This window comes from Triticum aestivum, chromosome 1D (assembly GCF_018294505.1).
Source record: "Triticum aestivum cultivar Chinese Spring chromosome 1D, IWGSC CS RefSeq v2.1, whole genome shotgun sequence".
In the NCBI taxonomy this organism is placed as follows: domain Eukaryota; kingdom Viridiplantae; phylum Streptophyta; class Magnoliopsida; order Poales; family Poaceae; genus Triticum; species Triticum aestivum.
Window position 1 is genome coordinate 428999611 of NC_057796.1, and position 24207 is coordinate 429023817.

Sequence of the window (24207 nt, forward strand, 5' to 3'; positions counted from 1 at the left end):
TACGGGGTGGAGAGATCAAGGACAAGAAGAAAAGGGACGGCAGGCCCGCCTTCGGCCATAAGACCGACTTCTGTTGCATCCAGCAACCGAGTGATACTCTTAGTGATGGATTCTATGTCCTACACCACATGCTGGAGTACAGACATGATCATCAGAACCTTCGCATGTCACCTAAATCCGGCGATGCCCATATTCTGCAATGGGCAAAGAACGTAGGAGATATCCCTGGTCATTGACTTCGAGGTGAGTTCTATCACATCCAGCGTGAACTTGCCCAAGTCATCGTGAAGGAGGTCCTCGACAAAACAGGCCAGTTCTACGAGGAAGGGCAAATGTCGCGGGAAGACGTCCGAACACGCGTAGCCGCTCAGCGTCTCGACCTGAAGCCTTTCACTAAGCTCGGGGACTATCTCCCTGACTTGGATGGATGGAACGACATGTTGGAGTGATTGACAATGTGTCCGTTTAGTCCATACTTTCTGAATGACGAAACTTTGAGTCATGCACGACGAAACTTTATTTGTGATGTAATTAAATCATCCTCCTCAACTAGCGAAGATCACTCTGGTTAGGTGATGTCTACTACACAACCTTCTTCTTGTAGACGTTGTTGGGCCTCCAAGTGTAGAGGTTTGTAGGAAAGTAGCAAATTTCCCTCAAGTGGATGACCTAAGGTTTATCAATCCGTGGGAGTCGTAGGATGAAGATGGTCTCTCTCAAACAACCCTGCAAACAAATAACAAAGAGTCTCTTGCCCCAACACACCCAATACAATGGTAAATTGTATAGGTGCACTAGTTCGGCGAAGAGATGGTGATACAAATACAATATGGATGATAGGTATGAGTATTTGTAATCTGAAAATATAAAAACAGCAAGGTAACTATTGATAAAAGTGAACGAAAACGGTATTGCAATGTGTTGAAACAAGGCCTAGGGTTCATACTTTCACTAGTGCGAGTTCTCTCAACAATAATAACATAATTGGATCATATAACTATCCCTCAACATGCAACAAAGAGTCACTCCAAAGTCATAATAGCGGGGAACAAATGAAGAGATTATTGTAGGGTATGAAACCACCTCAAAATTATCCTTTCTGATCGATCTATTCAAGAGTCCGTAGTAAAATAACATGAAGCTATTCTTTCCCTTCAATCTATCATAGAGTTCATACTAGAATAACACCTTAAGATACAAATCAACCAAAACCCTAATGTCACCTAGATACTCCAATGTCACCTCAAGTATCCGTGGGTATGATTATACGATATGCATCACACAATCTCAGATTCATCTATTCAACCAACACAAAGAACTTCAAAGAGTGCCCCAAAGTTTCTACCGAAGAGTCAAGACGAAAACGTGTGCCAACCCCTATGCATAAGTTCACGAGGTCACGGAACTCGCAAGTTGATCACCAAAACATACATCAGGTGGATCACGTGATATCCCATTGTCACCACAGATAAGCACATGCAAGACATACATCAAGTGTTCTCAAATCCTTAGAGACTCAATCCGATAAGATCACTTCAAAGGGAAAACTCAATCAATTACAAGAGAGTAGAGGGGGAGAAACATCATAAGATCCAACTATAATAGCAAAGCTCGCGATACATCAAGATCGTACCACCTCAAGAACACGAGAGAGAGAGAGAGAGATCAAACACATAGCTACTGGTACATACCCTCAGCCCCGAGGGTGAACTACTCCCTCCTCGTCATGGAGAGCGTCGGGATGATGAAGATGGACCGGTGAGCCGGAACAGGGCCCCGATTGGTTTTTGGTGGCTACAGAGGCTTGCGACGGCGGAACTCCCGATCTATTCTGTTCCTCAATGTTTTTAGGGTATATGGACATATATAGGCGAAAGAAGTCGGTCAGGGGAGCCACGAGGGGCCCATGAGGGTGGGGGCGCGCCCAGGGGGGCAGGCGCGCCTCCCTGCCTCGTGGCCACCTCGAAGCTTCCTTGACTTCAACTCCAAGTCTCCTGGATCACGTTCGTTCCAAAAATCATGCTCCCGAAGATTTCATTCCGTTTGGATTCCGTTTGATATTCCTTTTCTGCGAAACACTGAAACAAGAAAAAAAACAAAAACTGGCACTGGGCTCTGGGTTAATAGGTTAGTTCGAAAAATAACGAAGATTTCATTCCGTTTGGACTCCGTTTGATATTCCTTTTCTGCGAAACACTGAAACAAGAAAAAAACAGAAACTGGCACTGGGCTCTGGGTTAATAGGTTAGTTCGAAAAATAATATAAAAGTGCATAGTAAAGCCCATTAAACATTCAAGATGGATAATATAATAGCATGAATACTTCATAAATTATAGATACGTTGGAGACGTATCATTAGGGCATTTTGGGTACGATGAACTTTGTTATTTATGCTTATGATATGTTGCTTTTATTTTTGCCAAGTCTGTCCCTTTTTGTTGCTCAACTATGTATGTTGCATATCATCGACTCATGTGACGATGCAGGTGCATAGATCATCGATGATGAAGAAGTGCAACGCCAGGAGTATACGACGAGTGGCCGGAGTGTCAGGCCCAGGCGTACCGGTTTCCGGTTTTCGAGCGACAGCCAGTAGTTAGTTTAGGTTCACGCTAATGCGAGAGAGGGATACGAACTCATGTACTGCATAGTTCTGCTCTCACTCATAGTGATAGCTCTTCTCGCGTATATCATTGTTTAGATAGATGACAATGTAGTTGCAAGTAATCGAGACTTGTATCGCTATTTTCGAGATGATGACGAGAGACCACTTTGTGTTGGATGATGATTATGACGATGACATGATTTGATGCTATGATTACATTTGTATGTGTATGATATGCTAAAGATTATTGTATAAAGCCTGTTAAAATACAAAACAAATATGCAGGAAAAAAACAAAAACTAATAAAACTAACAGTAGCGAGGGAAATAAAGTTAGCAGCAGCGCACTCTTACCGGTAGCACGCCCAAGTTAAAATCGCTGCAGCTATTAACAGTAGCGCGTTGAACTAAAACTCGTTGCTGCTAGCCATGTATAACAGTAGCGGGGGCAACACGCGCTACTGATACATGTTAACTGTAGCGCCGTATGAGTAGCGCGGGGTCCCTCGTTACTGATACACCAAATACTAGGCTTTTCCCTAGTAGTGATCGTTCACGAAACCGATAAGAAAGCAGACACAGTGAAGGCACTCACCCACACCTGAGGCAAAAAGGCCCGCACTAACCGCCACGACCCACCAACGAATAGGCTCATCTACAGCTGACGACCGAGTCGCCCCCTCATAAACGAGGTCACAACCGACTTCAAACCACGACTCACCACAAGCCTCGAAATCAAGGGAGCTTAGAAACTGATTGAGCTGCGGGGTAACGCATAACCAGAACATACAGAGTAGCCGAGTAGGGGATTAGCAAGGACTGTCACTTGTGCAGATCATATCTGCCGTGGCCTGGCCCTGGCGCCATGATCGACGACCTTGGCCGGAGCACCAGCGAGACGGAGCGCGCTACTTCCTGAGCTGCTGCATGTGGATCCCCATGGACGACGGACAAAGAAGGACAGTAGAAACATCGACATACTTGTAAACATGAAATATATTAGAATTAGCTGACCTTAATGAATCTGTGTTTTTTTAAGGAGGATAACCCCGGCCTCTGCATCAGGACGATGCATGCAGTCATATATTATTTAAAGTGCAAAATCCAGCAGCCGAACATCATCGACTCGGAAATAAATCGGAAAACAAACCCTGAGGCCGTATACCTCGCGACAATACCTCTCCCAGATAGCCACTAATCCTTATGATACAAGACACAATATAAACAAAAATACACAACTGCTAGGCTACGCCTTCAATAAGGAATCGTCGCACGTGCGCCGATGATGGCGAGTCCACCACAAGGTTGAACTCCGGATTCTCATCCCCAAAGCCAAGCTTCAGTCCACCACCTTTAGCAAGGGCACGACACAACACACGACGACATAGTCTGATCAGAGATCTTGTGTTTCCACCAGAGTGCATAAACTCATCGCTGAAGCCATCTATACCGTCCGCCCTTATCCGTCTACCGACACCTCGATAGCCGGATACCTCTGGAGGAGACACCAGAAGACAAAGACGTCCCATACCGCCTGCCTCCCTCTACGGTCGCACCACATTCGATCCGACAACAACAAGCTAACCATGAAACCTCTTCCAGAGCCACCGTGCATCACCTGCCGCTAGCGGGCATGAGTTGACGTCTCCATATAAGACGCCGTGCATAGCATCCGCTGGTAGCACATCCACCGGTGGCTTCACCTTCCGGTGACAGGCACCGCCCGACAGCTCCGAAAGAGGCACATGTGTCACCCGTCAAGCCGCATCTAGGGATGGCAATTTCGCCCATGGGTATGGGTATCCGCGGGTACCCTACCCGAAAATAATGGGCATGGGCAAGACTTGGCAAGATTTTGTACCCATGGGTAATGGGTATCCATACCCGCAAAATATATGGGAGGGCATGGGTATGAGATTGCGTCCATGGGTAACCCAATAGGTACCCAAAAAATATTAATAAATGAAAATAACTCCTATGATATGTGGGGTCTACATCCAACTCCTATTGCCCAACTCTTAATTCCTTATTCCCTAAACCAACCATAGCTAATAGGCTCCCAACAACCAGCTCACACTCCTCCTATGTCCCATGTGACTCCTCGAAATGATGAAATCTTGACTCATCACCAACACACTCTCTTTCAACTCTCGAACTAGCAAACCCCAGTTCCCGTCGTCGCCTTCCACTATGTCGGCTTCCACCAACCACTTATTGTAATCCCTTGCCGGCTGGAATTGGCCACACACCAGAGGACGTCGTGTCGGTACTAGATTGATTGCCCATCATCACTTGAATTTTACACTCATGTATGTACTTCTTTAAAATTTAAATGCTATATATGTTATACTTGGATACCCATTGGGTATAGGATACCCGATGGGTATGAGCATGGGTGTCAATTTGGGCCCATGGGTATTGAAATGGGTGGGTATAGAAAATTTCTATGGGTATGGGTTTGGGCAAGAGGAGGTTGTACCCACCCATACCCTACCCATTGCCATCCCTAGCCGCATCGAACCCGATCTATTGATGGAAGGGACGTCACATACCGCCACCAGCCTCAGAAGGCCGTCACACCTCAAGATCCAGACTCCGAATCGCCCACACGATCCCGGAGTCCACCACCGTTGATGAAGAGGGGCTGCTGCCCCGATTCCGGGCGCTACAGGGAGCACCCACCGCCACGTCAGCCGTTGTTGTCACCCATACAACAGCAACCGCCGCCGCGATCCCGCATCACGCGCCGTCGACGTCGGAGGAAGCTACAGCTGCCACGCGCGTCCTGTATGTCCCCGGGCGTGGGATCACAAGATCCGCCGCCACCGGCGCCGCCACGAGGACCCACCATCTGGACCGTCACCCCCGACGGAGGGGACACCGCCGCCACCATGTTTGGATCCGAGCCGGAGTCGCCGCCATGTCCGCCAAGAGCGGATCCAGGCCGGCCGCCGCCACCACCTGCCACGGCCAGCCCCACCTCCGTCCTCTGGCCTTCTCACCCCGCATCACCACAAACGCCTCCAGCAGGAGCCACCGCACCGCCATGGATCGAGGAAGAGGCCGCACCTCCATGGATTTGGCGCCCTCGCTGCCGTACAGTCCGGGAAGGAGGAACAGCCCTCCGTCGCCGCCGTCGAACGCACGGGCTCTGCCAGACGCTGTCCCCCGGCGGTGGCGGAGGGGAAGGAGGGATGGGATCGAGGCGGCTGGGGGGCTAGGGTTGCCCCCCTCCCCGCGATCACCCTGGAGGGGCGACCGACGATGGGGTACGAGGGGCCGACTTCAATGAATCTGTGTTGCATAATGAAAAGCTAAAGATGACAAACTTGAGAGCTGCACGTCTGATATCATGAACAATGGCGCATGTAAGGAATCTGTGTTGAATATCCACTTCGCCATGTTAATCAATGACAAAACAATCCGATGCCAGTTCAATTTTCTGAAACGACCTCCCTTCGTACGCAGAGCATGTCTTAGAGCTGCTAAAGCTTCAGTTACTTGAGCAATATCAACACGATCCACATAGCACCTGCTAGGATGTACTACTAGAAGTATGTAAACCAGATGGGCATTATGGTTTTTTGTTGAGGGAATGAGCATTATGGTTTTGACCTGTAGAGGAACACATAACCAGACATGGACAACTCCAGTGCTCGTAGAAAAACTACCTAGCTAGACTGTCACTTGTGCAGATCATATATTCGTATCTGCCGTGGCCCGCCCCTGGCGCCATGATCGACAACCTTGGCCTGATCGCTGGAGCACCAGCGAGACGCAGCGCGCTGATTCCTGAGCTGCTGCACGTGGAGCCCCATGAACGAAGTGGCCGGCAGCCTGTTCGACGACACGGTCGGCAGCGTACGCGAGAGCCACGACTCCGACGGCGTCTTGGGCGACGGCAATGCGAGCACCATCTTGTCGTCACGGCGAGCCACGGTCCTCTCCTGCGAGGGAGGTAGCGGCGGTGGGAAGCCCTGGCCGACGGCGTTGAGCCCGCGGACGTTCGCCTTCGCCGTCGGCGGTCTGCCGCACTTGGGATTGGGAGGCGGCAGCGGCGAGGCCGCACCGCCGTCGGCCCTGTCGAGGACCAGGAGCAAGCCGAGATGGGTGGCCTTGGGATGGACGGCGCCTCGGTCCGATCGCCGGAGTGAGCTGATGTACACCTCCTCCCAGCTGCTTCGCTGCAGAGCACGCCTAGAGTCAAGATCAAGACGTGCATCTATGGCTAGTAATACGTGAGAACGTGAAGCAAGCTGGTGCTCACCGTGACCGTGCCAGCGTCGTGATCAGGGTGCTGATGCCCGATCCGCGGCAGGAGCGGGTTCGTCTCGCGCCGGCTGCTGCCGCAGCCGGACAGGAGGCGCCGCGCGCCGCGGCGGCGGCGCCTCATCGTGGACCGCGCTGGGTTCAGGAGCAGCAGGGCGCTCCTGGCACACCGGGCGGGGAGCAGCCCGCACTTTCTCTTGGACGCGAAGCCCGCCGTGCTGTGCACCTCCCATTTATCCTCCTCCTCCTCCTCCCCGTTGTCGTCCGTGTCCTTTACATGGCTACGCTGCACGTGGCTCGCCGGCAGGTGCTGGACAGGGAGGCGCTCCGGCAACCTGTGGCTGGCACGCGTCTTGGCAGCAGCGGCAGCGGCCTTCCGGAAGACGCACTGCTCCTTGGCCGCCAGCAAGAAGCGGTCCATCATGACGCTGCCCCGGGGGCTCGGGGCCGCCGACGCCGACGCCGACACCGTCGCGCCGGCCGCGTCGCTGCAGCTCACGGTGTAGCAGCTGTCGGGCCGGGAGAGCGCGTCCGAGAACCGCACCGCGGCCTCCTGGTCCGGCCCGGGCAGCGGTGGCGCGCTCTGGGTCGTGCATACGCCCTTGGGGTGGCCGGGCCGGCGCTCCCACCCGAACGGCACGCCTCCGGGCGTGGCATCGTCACCGCGTTCGCCGTACCGCAACGTGCCGCCCAACCCGCCGTGGCGTCGCACGGAGAGCAGCGGCGCGGCGAGGTCGATGCGCTTGCTCGCCTCGGCCATGGCCTAGCAGTAGCTGCGTGATAGTGTGACCGTGGATTGTGCGTGATCGTGAGCCACTCTAACCACCGATCTGGCCCTTAAAATAAAACGCATCCCGTTGGATGGACCTGCTCAATCAAGTGGAGTAGATGGTTGTGATAATGCCATGGCATTCAGTGACAGGACGTGGCCGGACATGACCACGCAGCTAATGAACCGAACCGGCCGGCATGCACGTACGTGGCCACATGACCCAGCACGCAGGGGGTAATAACACTATTCACCTTGCGCCGCTGTACGTGGTCGAGATTTGGTTTGCTCGTTGTCGGCTGTTGCTGGATGCATGCTGAAAGGGGAAAGTACTTGGACGATCCGGCGTCCTCCTCAGCTGGTAAATTCTCTTGGAACTTGCACCCCAATTTCGATGGTATATACGTATGTGATGTGAGGAGCTCGTAACAACCGGTAGGTGACACTGTCCATTTTGTCGGCCGGAGAGTGTACGTACCGTTATTACATAGGTAGACGCACGGTCATGGTCAATCATACATGGTCGTGACTCGTGATAGGATACCATGCAGCTTGCATCGAGACGTACACGTCGTTTTCGCCGTCGCCGGGAGCGCGAGAGCGGGGGGTGGATCATTGGCGCCGTCGATCGACACTGTCCATTCTACTCTCCTGGTGTAGTAGTAGTATAGTCCAACGCTACCGAGAATGGCGTTTTGGAGACCGAGCTCCATGAAGCCCTTTATTTTTGAAAAATTCAAATTCAAATTTTTATGTTTCAAAAAATTCTGAAAAAATGCGAAAATGGCGTTTTGGAGGCCGAGCTCCATGGAGCCCTTTATTTTTGAAAAATTCAAATTCAAATTTTTATGTTTCAAAAAATTCTGAAAAAAAATATGCGTATATGTAAGGATGTAACCCACATGTGTGTAAAAATTCATGATGAAATACCTTGAATTGCGACCTGTACAAAAAAAAAACAAATTCATGGCCTGAGAGAATGAATAGTATCATGTATTAAACAGCCCTAGATTTGTCTTTTTTGCAAGCCCTGATTTCAACGTATTTTGCCCTGAAAATTTACACACATGTGTGTTATGCCTTCATGTATAGCTGTGTTTTTTTTCAGAATTTTTTGAAACGTAAAAATATGAATTTTGAATTTGGAGGCCTCATTGGAGCTCGGTCATCAAAAGGGATTTCCGAACACTACTAGACTAGACTAGTGGCGCTTTAAATTAGGTGGTCTTGGTTTTTTGCATCCGAGCTGTAATGCTGTGTGCATCTATGCGGCCAACGACTCTGATCTGTCGTCTGCTCGTTCACTAGCTATAGTTGTTTTGCATTCAAGTGCCAATTTACACCTCTGGGCCAACACAAACTTAATATTACGATCATTGTTGTATTTTGTTTGTTTGTTTGTTTGTTGTAGAAACCATATCTACCACTAACATATACAAGTAGGGAATAATGAACATATCTGTGTAGATCTTGGGAAAAGTACAGAGAAAAATAGCTTGGGAACATTGAGTGCATTTCTTTCCTACTTAGAGAGCATGGTTAGTAATAAAACCACTTGCTGGCTATAACATGTTGTCATATCATATATAATCAATGTAATAGCCAATATATATAGTAGTTAGCCATGAAAGAGTGTTGTTTTATTAACATATGACCCATATTCCACTCTCACAAAGTTTCTTCGAGCCCGTGCTACAGTCAGGTGTAAATCTACATCCCGCTTCTCTTCTCTCTCTTCTAACTCAGAAAAACATACTCCCTCCGTTCCAAAATAGATGACTTAGTACAAAGTTGGTCATCTATTTTGGAACGGAGGGAGTAATATTTAAATCTTATAGCCCACTTACATCACCTTATTAATAATACAATTAACTGCCCGATATATGATGTTGCCATAACATTTATACTCATCACTTATTGTTAGTCATACAACAAGGTTAGCTATAAGGCTAGTACTCCTTTCCACACATTCTTTTTATCTCTTTCTTCATATTTATTGTATCTACCTAGGAGCACACATACAGCTAGGCTCTTGCATGAGAGTCCACTTCTCTTATTTCTCATGCCCCTTCTCCTCTATATAGGAAAAATTATGATGTATGCGAGCTATAAGCTTGCTATTGTACTTGCTCTTATAAAGATTGAAGTTGGTGGTGAGTTCACCTCTGAGGCCAACAACCTTCACAATAAATCATGTGAAAGTAGCAAACTTCTGAAAGACATATAAACAATTATATTTTACTCATATGTGGGTCCTAACACAAACAAAAAAACTACTACTTTAGTGGGAAATAAACACTCATGTAGAAGACACAAATAACAATTGCAAAAATATGACTCCAACTCAAAATCAAGATTTTTGGTTTTAGTTTCGCTCCCCAACAAAAATTCCAAGTTCTATATCATACCATAGGAGAGTGAAGAAATTGTAATGCCCATATTGTCCCATGTTTCCAGATTCAAAATGTTGTCTCACTATAAATCTTTCAAAGGACCTACTACAACCACAAAAAATTAGATGCATACCTCATCCCTCTTATTGCATTTTTGCTCTTTTTTTTTATCATGAATCATGCAAGATACTAACATATTTTAATCATCTCCTAAGTCGGTGGCCTAACATCTCCCCTTTTTAAGTAGCTCTGTAGCAACACACGGGCATTGTGCCCGTGGAAAAGAAAAGCCTCAGATCTTGCACCTTGAAGAAGAAACTAGTACTATAGTATTAGTAGTAAACCAACTTGTGGCTGGATGATTAGAAGGGCACTGGTACCGCTAGCCCACCGGGTAAAAAACTCCAAGTTTAACACTTTGATGGTTTATAAATGCAAAATATTCTTTCATTGGAAGGCGACGTTCCCATCAATAGCAAGACGAACAATGTTGTGACCCCCCGTTCCCATCATAGCATCACCCGACTCGCATGGAGCACCACCGAACGACGCTGCTGCGCCCCGTCCCACATCGAGACCCTCCCTCTAGCACTGCCGTCGATCCCACCCAAGGATGTGCCAGATCCCTATCCCGCATGTCGTCCCTCTCCATCTTGATGGTAATTTATCTCTTCTTCAAGCTCCCGTTGGCTTACCCGTGTCTTCAAGCTTATTCCCCTTGTCTCAAGCTCTGCCCTATTTGAGTTTCTCATGTTCACCGCTCGAGCTCGTGTTCTTGGTGTAGCGGTCCGTTGGTGGCATGATAGTCGCGCGCCTTGTTGAGCCACCTCCGGTTGCCTTGCTCACCATGGAGTTGTTCTCTGCCTCTGTGAAGAAGATGAGGCCAACAACTGGTGACAAAACAACATTTTTTTCGCCATATGGGCCAAATGTCAATCTTCACTCCGTCGTTCATTGACAAGGGAAGCGGAACAGGTGACCACGATCGAATCACGGATCTGCCGGGATCAAGCTCCCCTGGATTTGGCGGAGTGATGCGGGAGCTTGATAATATCATGGCAAATTATTCACAATGGCATAACGAAAGGGCTCCTACTAGTAAAAAAGTTAATTCAGTTGAAGAAATTTCTTCTTTGAGTGAAAAAGTTGATGCCCTTATGAAATTGGTTGCTAGTAAAAGTGCTCCTATTGATTTTAATGATATGCCTTTGTCTACTTTGATTGAGCAAAATAGTGATGCCATAGATGTGAATTTTATCTCTCGAAATAATTTCAATAACAATGCTTATAGAGGCAATTTTAATCCTAGGCCTTTTCCTAGTAATTCCTCTAATAATTATGGTAATTCCTATGGAAATCAATCTTACAATAATAATAGGAACACCTCTGATCTTGAGAATAGTATTAAAGAATTTATCAATGCAAAAAGTTTTCAACACTACCATGGAAGAAAAGTTGAATAAGATTGATGATTTGTCTAGAAGTGTTGATAGAATTTCTCATGATGTGGAAAATCTCAAGATGAAATTTTTTGTGCCTAAGGTTGATGAATCAATTAAAGCTCTTTATGTTTCTATGGATGAAAGTAAGAAAAGAACCGCAATGCTTAGAGCTAAAAGAGAATATTTAGAAAAAGCGTTCTCTAGTGATTACTTTCGTAAGAGTGATGAAGATCTTAAAATGATTGGTGTTTCTTCTATTGATTCCTTGTTTAGTAAAGTTAAGATTGATGAAAAAGGGACTGGAGAAGAGTCAACTTTAGTTAGAAGGCGTCTCGATGATTCGGAGGGTGAAAATCTTGTTGAGAAAATTGATAAAAGGGGGTTTGAAGAGGTCAAAACTTTAAATAGTGATGTGCCCACTCTTTTGGATTACAAAGACTTTAATTATGATAGTTGCTCTTTGATTGATTGTATTTCTTTGTTGCAATCCATGTTAAATTCACCCCATGCCTATGAACAAAATAAAGCTTTTACTAAACATATTGTTGATGCTATGATGAAAGCTTTTGAAGAAAAATTGGAACTAGAAGTATCAATTCCTAGAAAATTGCATGATGAATGGGAACCTACTATCAAAGTCAAGATTAAAAATTATGAGTGTTTTGCTTTGTGTGACTTGGGTGCTAGTGTTTCCACAATTCCAAAATCTTTATGTGATGTGCTTGGTCTTACCGATATTGAATCATGTTCTTTAAATTTGCACTTGGCGGATTCTACTATTAAAAAGACTATGGGAAGAATTAATGATGTTCTTATTCTTGCAAATAGGAATTATGTGCCCATAGATTTTATTGTTCTTGATATTAATTGCAATCCATCTTGCCCAATTATTCTTGGTAGACCTTTTTACGCACTATCGGTGCCATGATTGATATGAAAGAAGGCAATATTAAGTTCCAATTTCCTTTGAGGAAGGGTATGGAACACTTCCCTAGAAAAAGAATTAGGCCACCATATGAATCAATCATGAGGGCATCTTATGGATCTCGAACCAAAGATGACAAAAACTTAGATCCTTGCTTTATGCCTAGCTAAGGGCGTAAAACTATAACGCTTGTTGGGAGGCAACCCAATGAATAAAATTTATTTTTGCCTTTTGCTTTCTGTTCTTGTGTGTTTGCACAATTATGCTACTGGTATGATTGTGTTTTTTATGCTTTAGTTAGTGTTTGTGCCAAGTAAAGCCTTTAGGATCTTCTTGGGTGATAGTTGTTTGATCTTGCTGAAAAATAGAAACTTATGCGCTCACGAAAACAATTTTTAAAAATCACCAGAACGTGATAAAATACCAATTCTTTTTGAAGAAGATTAATATAAAAATTACCCTAGTTGTCCTAATTTTTCAGAATTTTTGGAGTTACAGAAGTATTCGAAATAGTTAGATTGCTACAGACTGTTCTGTTTTGACAGATTCTGTTCTCTTTGTGTTGTGTGCTTTTTTTGATGGCTCTATGGTTTTCTTTGATGAGTTTTTGCCATAGAAAAGTTGGAATACAGTAGATATAATGCAAAAACAAAATATGAATTGGTTTTATATAGTACTTATAGTAGTGGTTTGCTTTCTGATACTAACGGATCTCACGAAGGTTTTATTGAGTTTTGTGTGATTGAAGTTTTCAAGTTTTGGGTTATCTTACGATGGATGAAGGAAGGATAGAAGAGCCTAAGCTTGGGGATGCCCCGGCATCCCAAGCTATTATCCAAAAATGAGCAACCAACTAAGCTTGGGGATGCCCCGAGTGGCATCCCCTCTTTCTTCTAACGACCATCGGTATTTTACTCAAAGCTATATTTTTATTCGTCACATACTATGTGTTCTTCTTGGAGCATCTTGTATGATATGAGTCTTTGCTTGTTTTATTTTGTGTTTTTAGTCTTGATCCCTTGATGGACACACCTATTTGAGAGAGCCAAAATTATGTCATGACTTGTTAGAATTGCTCTCTATGCTTCACTTAAATCTTTTATGAGCTATGGACTTGCTCTAGTGCTTCACTTATATCTTTTTGAGCACGGCGTGCTTTAGTATTTTTGAAGAAATGCTCTCTTGCTTCACTTAGATTTATTTGAGAGTTAGTAAAGTTTTTAAGAAATTCTCTCTTGCTTCACTTAAATTATTTTGAGAGAAAGAAAAAAAAATATGCTCATGATCTTCACTTATATTTGTTTGAGCTTATGAAAAGCAGCACATGAAAATTAGTCCCAAAGTGATAGATATTCAAGAAGGATATAATAAAACTTTCATGAAGATCATTGGACAAAATAAACTTGATTCTTAGTAATAGTTTTGAGATATGATGATGTGATATGTGAGTTATGTTGATGAGTAATTATGCTTTAGTAAGAATATTGGTGTTAAGGTTTGTGATTCCCTATGCAAGCACGAAAGTCAATAGTCATGCAATGAAATTATACCTACTTATGGTGCATTATTCGGTGTTAATTATGCTTAATGCTTGCTTATGAGATTATTCGTTTCTTCGTTGGTCGCTTCTCAATCTTTTGCTAGCCTTCATTTTGCACTAAGTATGATCTCTACTTGTGCATTCAAAATCCTTTAAACCAGTTTTGCCACATGAGTCCACTATATCTACCTATATGTGGTATTATTTTGCCGTTCTAAGAAAATTTGCATGTGCCATCTCTAATTTTAAAAATAAACTTCTCTTTTGTGTGTTTGTTTCGCTCGCGGAGCGGTGAGGGGTGGCTAATATTTTACATGCTGGATGTGTTATTCTCACAATGAGTGTTTATTCACTTGTCATTGCACGAGAGTAAGGCAAAGGTTTTAGGGATGCCCAGTCCCGAAATGGAAAATGAATTTACTTTATGTTGTCAAATAATAAATTCCTTGGAAAGTGTTGGTATGGAAGGCAACCGTGGATACAGCTAGCCATGGAAAGTGAAAGTATGGTGGAAAAAGGAATAGACTTTATTTTCTGTTTGGGAACCGCCTATGATATATCTAGCATGGAAAGTGTTGGGAACTCTAAGTCGTTTTCGTTGGTGCGATGGATACACCTCCCAAAATGTTTTTATCTCTAATTTTTCGCTTTGAGCTCTGGCACCTCTACAAATCCCTACTTCCCTCTACGAAGGGCCTTTCTTTTACTTTATGCAATTTTTATTTTTGAATTTGAGTCTTCATCTTCTCTTATAAAAGCACCAATTAGGAGGCAATATGATCGTACTTGAGTATTGGGTGTAGCTAATATGCGAGTGTGTTTCATGAATGGATCAATCGTTGAGCATGATGGGCTAGGGATAACTTATTTTAGCGTTGATATTTTGAAAGACATGGTTGCTTTGTTGATATGCTTGAGTATTTAAATTATCATGTCAAAACTAGACTATTGCTTTGAATCACATAAAAGTCCAAATGTCCATGCTATAAAGAAAAGAATATGATATGACATCTTAGGCAGCATTCCACATCAAAAATTCTGTTTTTATCACTTACCTACTCGAGGACGAGTAGTAGTTAAGCTTGGGGATGCTGATACGTATCCAACGTATCTATAATTTTTGATTGTTCCATGCTGTTATATTATCAATCTTGGATGTTTTATAATAATTTTATAACCATTTTATATCATTTTTGGTACTAAAATATTGACATAGTGCCAAGTGCGAGTTGCTGTTTTCTGCATGTTTTTTACATCGCAGGAAATCAATATCAGACGAAGTCCAAATGCAACGAAACTTTACGGACATTTTTTGGGACCAGAAGGAACATAATGGGCCCTGGCTGCGCCTGGAGGGTGTCCCGAGGAGGGCACAACCCACAAGGCGCGCCAGGAGGCCCAGGCGCGCCCTGGTGGGTTGTGCCCACCTCGGGTGCCCCCCGGACCGCCTCTTTGCTCTATAAATACCCCAATATTCCCAAAACCCTAGGGGAGTCGACGAAATATTGATCCAGCTGCCGCAGAGTCCAGAACCACCAGATCCAATCTAGACACCATCTCAGATGGGGTTCACCACCTCCATTGGTGCCTCTCTGATGATGCGTGAATAGTTCTTTTTAGACCTACGGGTCTGTAGTTAGTAGCTAGATGGCTTAATCTCTCTCGCTGAATTCTCAATACAATGGTCTCTTGGAGATCCATATGATGTAACTCTTTTTTGCGGTGTGTTTGTTGGGATCTGATGAACTTTGAGTTTATGATCAGTTATATCTTTTTATATCCATGAAAGTATTTGAGTTTCTTTGGTCTCTTTTATGCATGATTGCTTATAGCCTCGTATTTCTTCTCCGATATTTGGGTTTTGTATGGCCAACTTGATCTATTTATCTTGCAATGGGAAGAGGTGCTTTGTAGTGGGTTCGATCTTACGGTGCTTGATCCCAGTGACATAAGAGGAACCGACATGTATGTATCGTTGCTACTAAGGATAAAACGATAGGGTCTATCTCTACATAGATAGATCTTGTCTACTGATACGTCTCCAACGTATTTATAATTTTTGATTGTTCCATGCTATTATATTATCTGTTTTGGATGTTTATTGGGCTTTAATATGCTCTTTTATATTGTTTTTGGGACTAACCTATTAACCGAAGGCCCAGTGCCAGTTTCTGTTTTTTTGCCTATCTCAGTGTTTTGCAGAAAAGGAATACCAAACGGAATCCAAACGGAATGAAACCTTCGCGAGGATATTTCTTGGAACAAATGCAATCCAGATGACTTGGAGTTGAAGTCTGGAACTCCGCGAGGCGGCCACGAGGCAGGAGGGCGCGCCCCCACCCTCGTGGGCCCCACAGAGCTCCACCGACGTACTTCTTTCGCCTATATATACTCTTATACCCTAAAAACATCAGGGAGAGCCACAAAACCACTTTTCCACCGCTGCAACTTTCTGTACCCGTGAGATCCCATCTTGGGGCCTTTTCCGGCGATCTGCCGGAGGGGGAATCAATCACGGAGGGCTTCTACATCAACACCATAGCCTCTCCGATGAAGCGTGACTAGTTTACCACAGACCTTCGGGTCCATAGTTATTAGCTAGATGGCTTCTTCTCTCTCTTTGATTCTCAATACAAAGTTCTCCTCGATGTTCTTGGAGATCTATTTGATGTAATACTTTTTGCGGTGTGTTTGCCGAGATCCGATGAATTGTGGATTTATGATCAAGATTATCTATGAATAATAGTTGGTTCTTCTCTGAATTCTTATATGCATGATTTGATATCTTTGAAGTCTCTTCTAATTATCGGTTTAGTTTGGCCTACTAGATTGATCTTTCTTGCAATGGGAGAAGTGCTTAGCTTTGGGTTCAATCTTGCGGTGTCCTTTCCCAGTGACAGTAGGGGCAGCAAGGCACGTATTGTATTGTTGCCATCGAGGATAAAAAGATGGGGTTTATATCATATTGCTTGAGTTTATCCCTCTACATCATGTCATCTTGCTTAATGCGTTACTCTGTTCTTATGAACTTAATACTCTAGATGCATGCTGGATAGCGGTCGATGTCTGGAGTAATAGTAGTAGATGCAGAATCGTTTCGGTCTACTTGACACGGACGTGATGCCTATATTCATGATCATTGCCTAGATATTCTCATAACTATGCGCTTTTCTATCAATTGCTCGGCAGTAATTTGTTCACCCACCGTAATTCATGCTATCATGAGAGAAGCCACTAGTGAAATCTATGGCCCCCGGGTCTATTTTACATTATATAAGTTTCCGATCTATAATTCTAGTTTCCTATTTGTTTTATTTTGCAATCTTTACTTTCCAATCTATACAACAAAAATACCAAAGATTTTTACTTTACTATCTTTATAAGATCTCACTTTTGCGAGTACCGTGAAGGGATTGACAACCCCTTTATCGCGTTGGTTGCAAGGTTCTTGATTGTTTGTGCAGGTACTAGGTGACTTGCGTGTAATCTCCTACTGGATTGATACCTTGGTTCTCAAAACTGAGGGAAATACTTACGCTACTTTGCTGCATCACCCTTTCCTCTTCAAGGGAAAACCAACGCATGCTCAAGAGGTAGCAAGAAGGATTTCTGGCGCCGTTGCCGGGGAGATCTATGCTCAAGTCAAGACATGCCAAGTACCCATCATAAACTCTTCTCCCTCACATTACATTATTTGCCATTCGCCTCTCGTTTTCCTCTCCCCCACTTCTAAAACGATTTTCAAAAAACCCTTTGCCTTTTCTTCGCCTCTCTCCCGTTCGCCTCTTTTCGCTTGCCTCTTGTGTGCTTGTGTGTTGGATTGATTGTTTGTCACGATGGCTCAAGATAATACTAAATTATGTGAATTTTCCAATACCAACAATAATGATTTTATTAGAACTCCGATTGCTCCTATTACCGATGCTGAATCTTGTGAAATTAATGCCGCTTTGTTGAATCTTGTTATGAAAAATCAATTTTCTGGCCTTCCTAGTGAAGATGCCGTTACCCATCTAAACGACTTTGTTGATTTGTGTGATATGCGAAAGAATAAAGATGTGGATAACGATATTGTTAAATTGAAGCTATTTCCGATTTCTCTTAGAGATCGTGCTAAAACTTGGTTCTCTTCTTTGCCTAAAAATAGTATTGATTCATGGAATAAGTGCAAAGATGCTTTTATCTCTAAGTATTTTCCTCCCGCTAAGATCATATCTCTTAGGAACGATATTATGAATTTTGAGCAACTTGATCATGAGCATGTTGCACAAGCTTGGGAGAGAATGAAATTAATGATACATAATTGCCCTACACATGGTTTGAATTTATGGATGATTATACAAATTTTTTTATGCCGGATTGAATTTTGCTTCTAGAAATCTTTTAGATTCGGCCGCGGGAGGCACTTTTATGGAAATCACTTTAGGGGAAGCTACTGAACTCCTAGATAATATTATGGTTAATTATTCTCAATGGCACACAGAAAGATCCACTAGTAAAAAAGTTTATGCGATTGAAGAGATTAATGTTTTGAGTGGAAAGATGGATGAACTTATGAAATTGTTTGCTAATAAAAGTGTTTCTTCTGATCCTAATGATATGCCTTTGTCCACTTTGATTGAGAATAATAATGAATCTATGGATGTGAATTTTGTTGGTAGGAACAATTTTGGTAACAACGCGTATAGAGGAAGCTTTAATTCTAGGCCGTTTTCTAGTAATCCCTCTAATAATTATGATAATTCCTACAACAACTCTTATGGAAATTTTAATAAGATGCCCTCTGATTTTGAGACTAGTGTTAAAGAATTTATTAGTTCGCAAAAGAATTTCAATGCTTTGGTTGAAGAAAAATTGCTTAAGATTGATGAGTTGGCTAGGAACATGGATAGAATTTCTCTTGATGTTGATTCTTTGAAACTTAGATCTATTCCACCTAAGCATGATATCAATGAGTCTCTCAAAGCCATGAGAATTTCCATTGATGAGTGCAAAGAAAGAACCGCTAGGATGCGTGCTAAAAAAGATTGCTTTGTGAAAGCGTGTTCTTCTAGTTTTCATGATAATAATGATGAAGATCTAAAAGTAATTGATGTGACTGAAGGAAATATGCCCTAGAGGCAATAATAAAGTTATTATTTATTTCTTCATATCATGATAAATGTTTATTATTCATACTAGAATTGTATTAACCGGAAACATAATACATGTGTGAATACATAGACAAACATAGTGTCACTAGTATGCCTCTACTTGACTAGCTCGTTAATCGAAGATGGTTAAGTTTCCTAGCCATGGACATGAGTTGTCATTTGATTAATGAGATCACATCATTAGGAGAATGATGTGATTGACTTGACCCATTCCGTTAGCTTAGCACTTGATCGTTTAGTATGTTGCTATTGCTTTCTTCATAACTTATACATGTTCCTATGACTATGAGATTATGCAACTCCCGTTTACCGAAGGAACACTTTGTGTGCTACCAAACGTCACAACGTAACTGGGTGATTATAAAGGTACTCTACAGGTGTCTCCGAAGGTACTTGTTGGGTTGGCGTATTTCGAGATTAGGATTTGTCACTCCGATTGTCGGAGATGTATCTCTGGGCCCTCTCGGTAATGCACATCACTATAAGCCTTGCAAGCATTGTGACTAATGAGTTAGTTGCGAGATGATGTATTACGGAACGAGTAAAGAGACTTGCCGGTAACGAGATTGAACTAGGTGTTGAGATACCGACGATCGAATCTCGGGCAAGTAACATACCGATGACAAAGGGAACAACATATGTTGTTATGCATTTGACTGATAAAGATCTTCGTAAAATATGTAGGAGCCAATATGAGCATCAAGGTTCTGCTATTGGTTATTGACCGGAGACGTGTCTCGGTCATGTCTACATAGTTCTCGAACCCGTAGGGTCCGCACGCTTAAAGTTAGATGACGATCGGTATTATGAGTTTTGTGTTTTGATGTACCGAAGGTAGTTCGGAGTCCCGAATATGATCACGGACATGACGAGAAGTCTCGAAATGGTCGAGACATAAAGATTGATATATTGGACGACTATGTTCGGACACCGGAATGGTTTCAGGGAGTTTCGGACACATACCGGAGTACCGAGGGGTTGCCGGAACCCCCCGGGGAGACTAATGGGCCTATTGGGCCCTAGTGGAGAATAGGTGGGGCGGCCAAGGGCAGCCGTGCGCCCCCTTCCCCTCCAGTCTGAATTGGACAAGGAGGGGGAGGGGGCGGCGCCCCCCTTTCCTTTCCCCCTCTCTCTCCTTCCCTCTCCTCTCCTACTCCCACTTGGAAGGGGGGAGTCCTACTCCCGGTGGGAGTAGGACTCCTCATGGGTCGCGCATAGGGTGGCCGGCCCCCTCCCCCTCCCCCACTCCATTATATACGGGGTGGGGGCACCCCTTGGAGACACAAAAATTGATCTCTTGATCTCTTAGCCGTGTGCGGTGCCCCCTCCACCATATTCCACCTCGATAATATCGTAGCGGTGCTTAGGCGAAGCCCTGCGTCGGTAGCATCATCATCACCGTCACCACGCCGTCGTGCTGATGGAACTCTCCCTCAAAGCTCGGCTGGATCGGAGTTCGAGGGACGTCATCGAGCTGAACGTGTGCTGCCGGTGACGATGGTGATCATGACGGTGCTTCGGAGATGGAGATCACAAGCACAGATGATGATGGCCCTATCATATCACTTATATTGATTGCATGCGATGTTTATCCTTTATGCATCTTATTTTGCTTTGATTGACGGTAGCATTATAAGATGATCTCTCACTAAATTTCAAGATAAAAGTGTTCTCCCTGAGTATGCACCGTTGCCAAAGTTCGTGGTGCCGAGACACCACGTGATGATCGGGTGTGATAAGCTCTACGCTCATCTACAACGGGTGCAAGCCAGTTTTGCACACGCAGAATACTCGGGTTAAACTTGACGAGCCTAGCATATGCAGATATGGCCTCGGAACACTGAGACCAAAAGGTCGAGCGTGAATCATATGGTAGATATGATCAACATAGTGATGTTCACCATTGAAAACTACTCCATCTCACGTGATGATCGGACATGGTTTAGTTGATTTGGATCACGTGATCACTTAGATGATTAGAGGGATGTCTATCTAAGTGGGAGTTCTTAAGTAATATGATTAATTGAACTTAAATTTACCATGAACTTAGTACCTGATAGTATTTTGCTTATCTATGTTGATTGTAGATAGATGGCCCGTGTTGTTGTTCCGTTGAATTTTAATGTGTTCCATGAGAAAGCAAAGTTGAAAGATGATGGTAGCAATTACACGGACTGGGTCCGTAACTTGAGGATTATCCTCATTGCTGCACAGAAGAATTACGTCCTGGAAGCACCGCTGGGTGCCAGGCCTGCTGCAGATGCAACTGGCGACGTTAAGAACGTCTGGCAGAGCAAAGCTGATGACTACTCAATAGTTCAGTGTGCCATGCTTTACGGCTTAGAACCGGGACTTCAACGACGTTTTGAACGTCATGGAGCATATGTGATGTTCCAGGAGTTGAAGTTAATATTTCAAGCAAATGCCCGGATTGAGAGATATGAAGTCTCCAATAAGTTCTATAGCTGCAAGATGGCGAAGAATAGTTCTGTCAGTGAACATATACTCAAAATGTCTGGGTATAACAATCACTTGATTCAACTGGGAGTTAATCTTCCGGATGATAGTGTCATTGACAGAATTCTTCAATCACTGCCACCAAGCTACAAGAGCTTCGTGATGAACTATAATATGCAAGGGATGGATAAGACGATTCCCGAGCTCTTCGCAATGCTAAAGGCTGCGAAGGTAGAAATCAAAAAGGAGCATCAAGTGTTGATGGTCAACAAGACCACCAGTTTCCAGAAAAAGGGCAAAGGGAAGAAGAAGGGGAACTTCAAGAAGAACATCAAACAAGTTGCTGCTCAAGAGAAGAAACCCAAGTCTGGACCTAAGCCTGAGACTGAGTGCTTCTACTGCAAGCAGACTGGACACTGGAAGCGGAACTGCCCCAAGTATTTGGCGGATAAGAAGGATGGCAAGGTGAACAAAGGTATATGGGATATACATGTTATTGATGTGTACCTTACTAGAGCTCGCAGTAGCACCTGGGTATTTGATACTGGTTCTGTTGCTAATATTTGCAACTCGAAATAGGGACTACGGATTAAGCGAAGACTGGCTAAGGACGAGGTGACGATGCGCGTGGGAAATGGTTCCAAAGTCGATGTGATCGCCGTCGGCACGCTACCTCTACATCTACCTTCGGGATTAGTTTTAGACCTGAATAATTGTTATTTGGTGCCAGCGTTGAGCATGAATATTATATCTGGATCTTGTTTGATGCGAGACGGTTATTCATTTAAATCCAAGAATAATGATTGTTCTATTTATATGAGTAATATCTTTTATGGTCATGCACCCTTGAAGAGTGGTCTATTTTTGTTGAATCTTGAAAGTAGTGATACACATATTCATAATGTTGAAGCCAGAAGATGCAAAGTTGATAATGATAGTGCAACTTATTTGTGGCACTACCGTTTGGGTCATATTGGTGTAAAGCGCATGAAGAAACTCCATACTGATGGACTTTTGGAATCACTTGATTATGAATCACTTGGTACTTGCGAACCATGCCTCATGGGCAAGATGACTAAAACGCCGTTCTCCGGAACTATGGAGCGAGCAACTGATTTGTTGGAGATCATACATACTGATGTATGTGGTCCAATGAATGTTGAGGCTCGCGGCGGGTATCATTATTTTCTCACCTTCACAGATGATTTGAGCAGATATGGGTATATCTACTTAATGAAACATAGGTCTGAAACATTTGAAAAGTTCAAAGAATTTCAGAGTGAAGTGGAAAATCATCGTAACAAGAAAATAAAGTTTCTACGATCTGATCATGGAGGAGAATATTTGAGTTACGAGTTTGGTCTACATGTGAAACAATGCGGAATAGTTTCGCAACTCACGCCACCCGGAACACCACAGCGTAATGGTGTGTCCGAACGTCGTAATCGTACTTTACTAGATATGGTGCGATCTATGATGTCTCTTACTGATTTACCGCTATCGTTTTGGGGTTATGCTTTAGAGACGGCTGCATTCACGTTAAATAGGGCACCATCGAAATCCGTTGAGACGACGCCTTATGAACTGTGGTTTGGCAAGAAACCAAAGTTGTCGTTTCTTAAAGTTTGGGGCTGCGATGCTTATGTGAAAAAGCTTCAACCTGATAAGCTCGAACCGAAATCGGAGAAATGTGTCTTCATAGGATACCCAAAGGAAACTGTTGGGTACACCTTCTATCACAGATCCGAAGGCAAGACATTCGTTGCCAAGAATGGATCCTTTCTAGAGAAGGAGTTTCTCTCGAAAGAAGTGAGTGGGAGGAAAGTAGAACTTGATGAGGTAACTATACCTGCTCCCTTATTGGAAAGTAGTTCATCACAGAAACCGGTTCCTGTGACACCTACACCAATTAGTGAGGAAGCTAATGATATCGATCATGAAACTTCAGATCAAGTTACTACTGAACCTCGTAGGTCAACCAGAGTAAGATCCGCACCAGAGTGGTACGGTAATCCTATTCTAGAGGTCATGTTACTTGACCAAGGTGAACCTACGAACTATGAAGAAGCGATGGTGAGCCCAGTTCCGAAAAATGGCTTGAGGCCATGAAATCTGAGATGGGATCCATGTATGAGAACAAAGTGTGGACTTTGGTTGACTTGCCCGATGATCGGCAAGCCATTGAGAATAAATGGATCTTCAAGAAGAAGACTGACGCTGACAGTAATGTTACTGTCTATAAAACTCGACTTGTTGCAAAAGGTTTTCGACAAGTTCAAGGGATTGACTACGATGAGACTTTCTCACCCGTAGCGATGCTTAAGTCTGTCCGAATCATGTTAGCAATTGCTGCATTTTATGATTATGAAATTTGGCAAATGGATGTCAAAACTGCATTCCTGAATGGATTTCTGGAAGAAGAGTTGTATATGATGCAACCAGAAGGTTTTGTCGATACAAAGGGAGCTAACAAAGTGTGCAAGCTCCAGCGATCCATTTATGGACTGGTGCAAGCCTCTCGGAGTTGGAATAAACGTTTTGATAGTGTGATCAAAGCATATGGTTTTATATAGACTTTTGGAGAAGCCTGTATTTACAAGAAAGTGAGTGGGAGCTGTGTAGCATTTCTGATATTATATGTGGATGACATATTG

The 24207-nt window shown here is 43.9% G+C and overlaps 1 protein-coding gene across 1 annotated transcript; it reads right to left on the minus strand.

Annotated features, from left to right (window-relative positions):
* Positions 1–6059: 6059 nt before the first annotated feature.
* LOC123172792 (uncharacterized) lies at positions 6060–7717 on the minus strand. The gene is made up of 2 exons (XM_044589706.1): positions 6873–7717; positions 6060–6789 (listed from the first exon to the last, which is right to left on the minus strand). Exons 1-2 carry the CDS (start codon positions 7632–7634, stop codon positions 6289–6291), a joined length of 1263 nt encoding a protein of 420 aa, XP_044445641.1. The 5' UTR covers positions 7635–7717; the 3' UTR covers positions 6060–6288.
* Positions 7718–24207: the final 16490 nt, after the last annotated feature.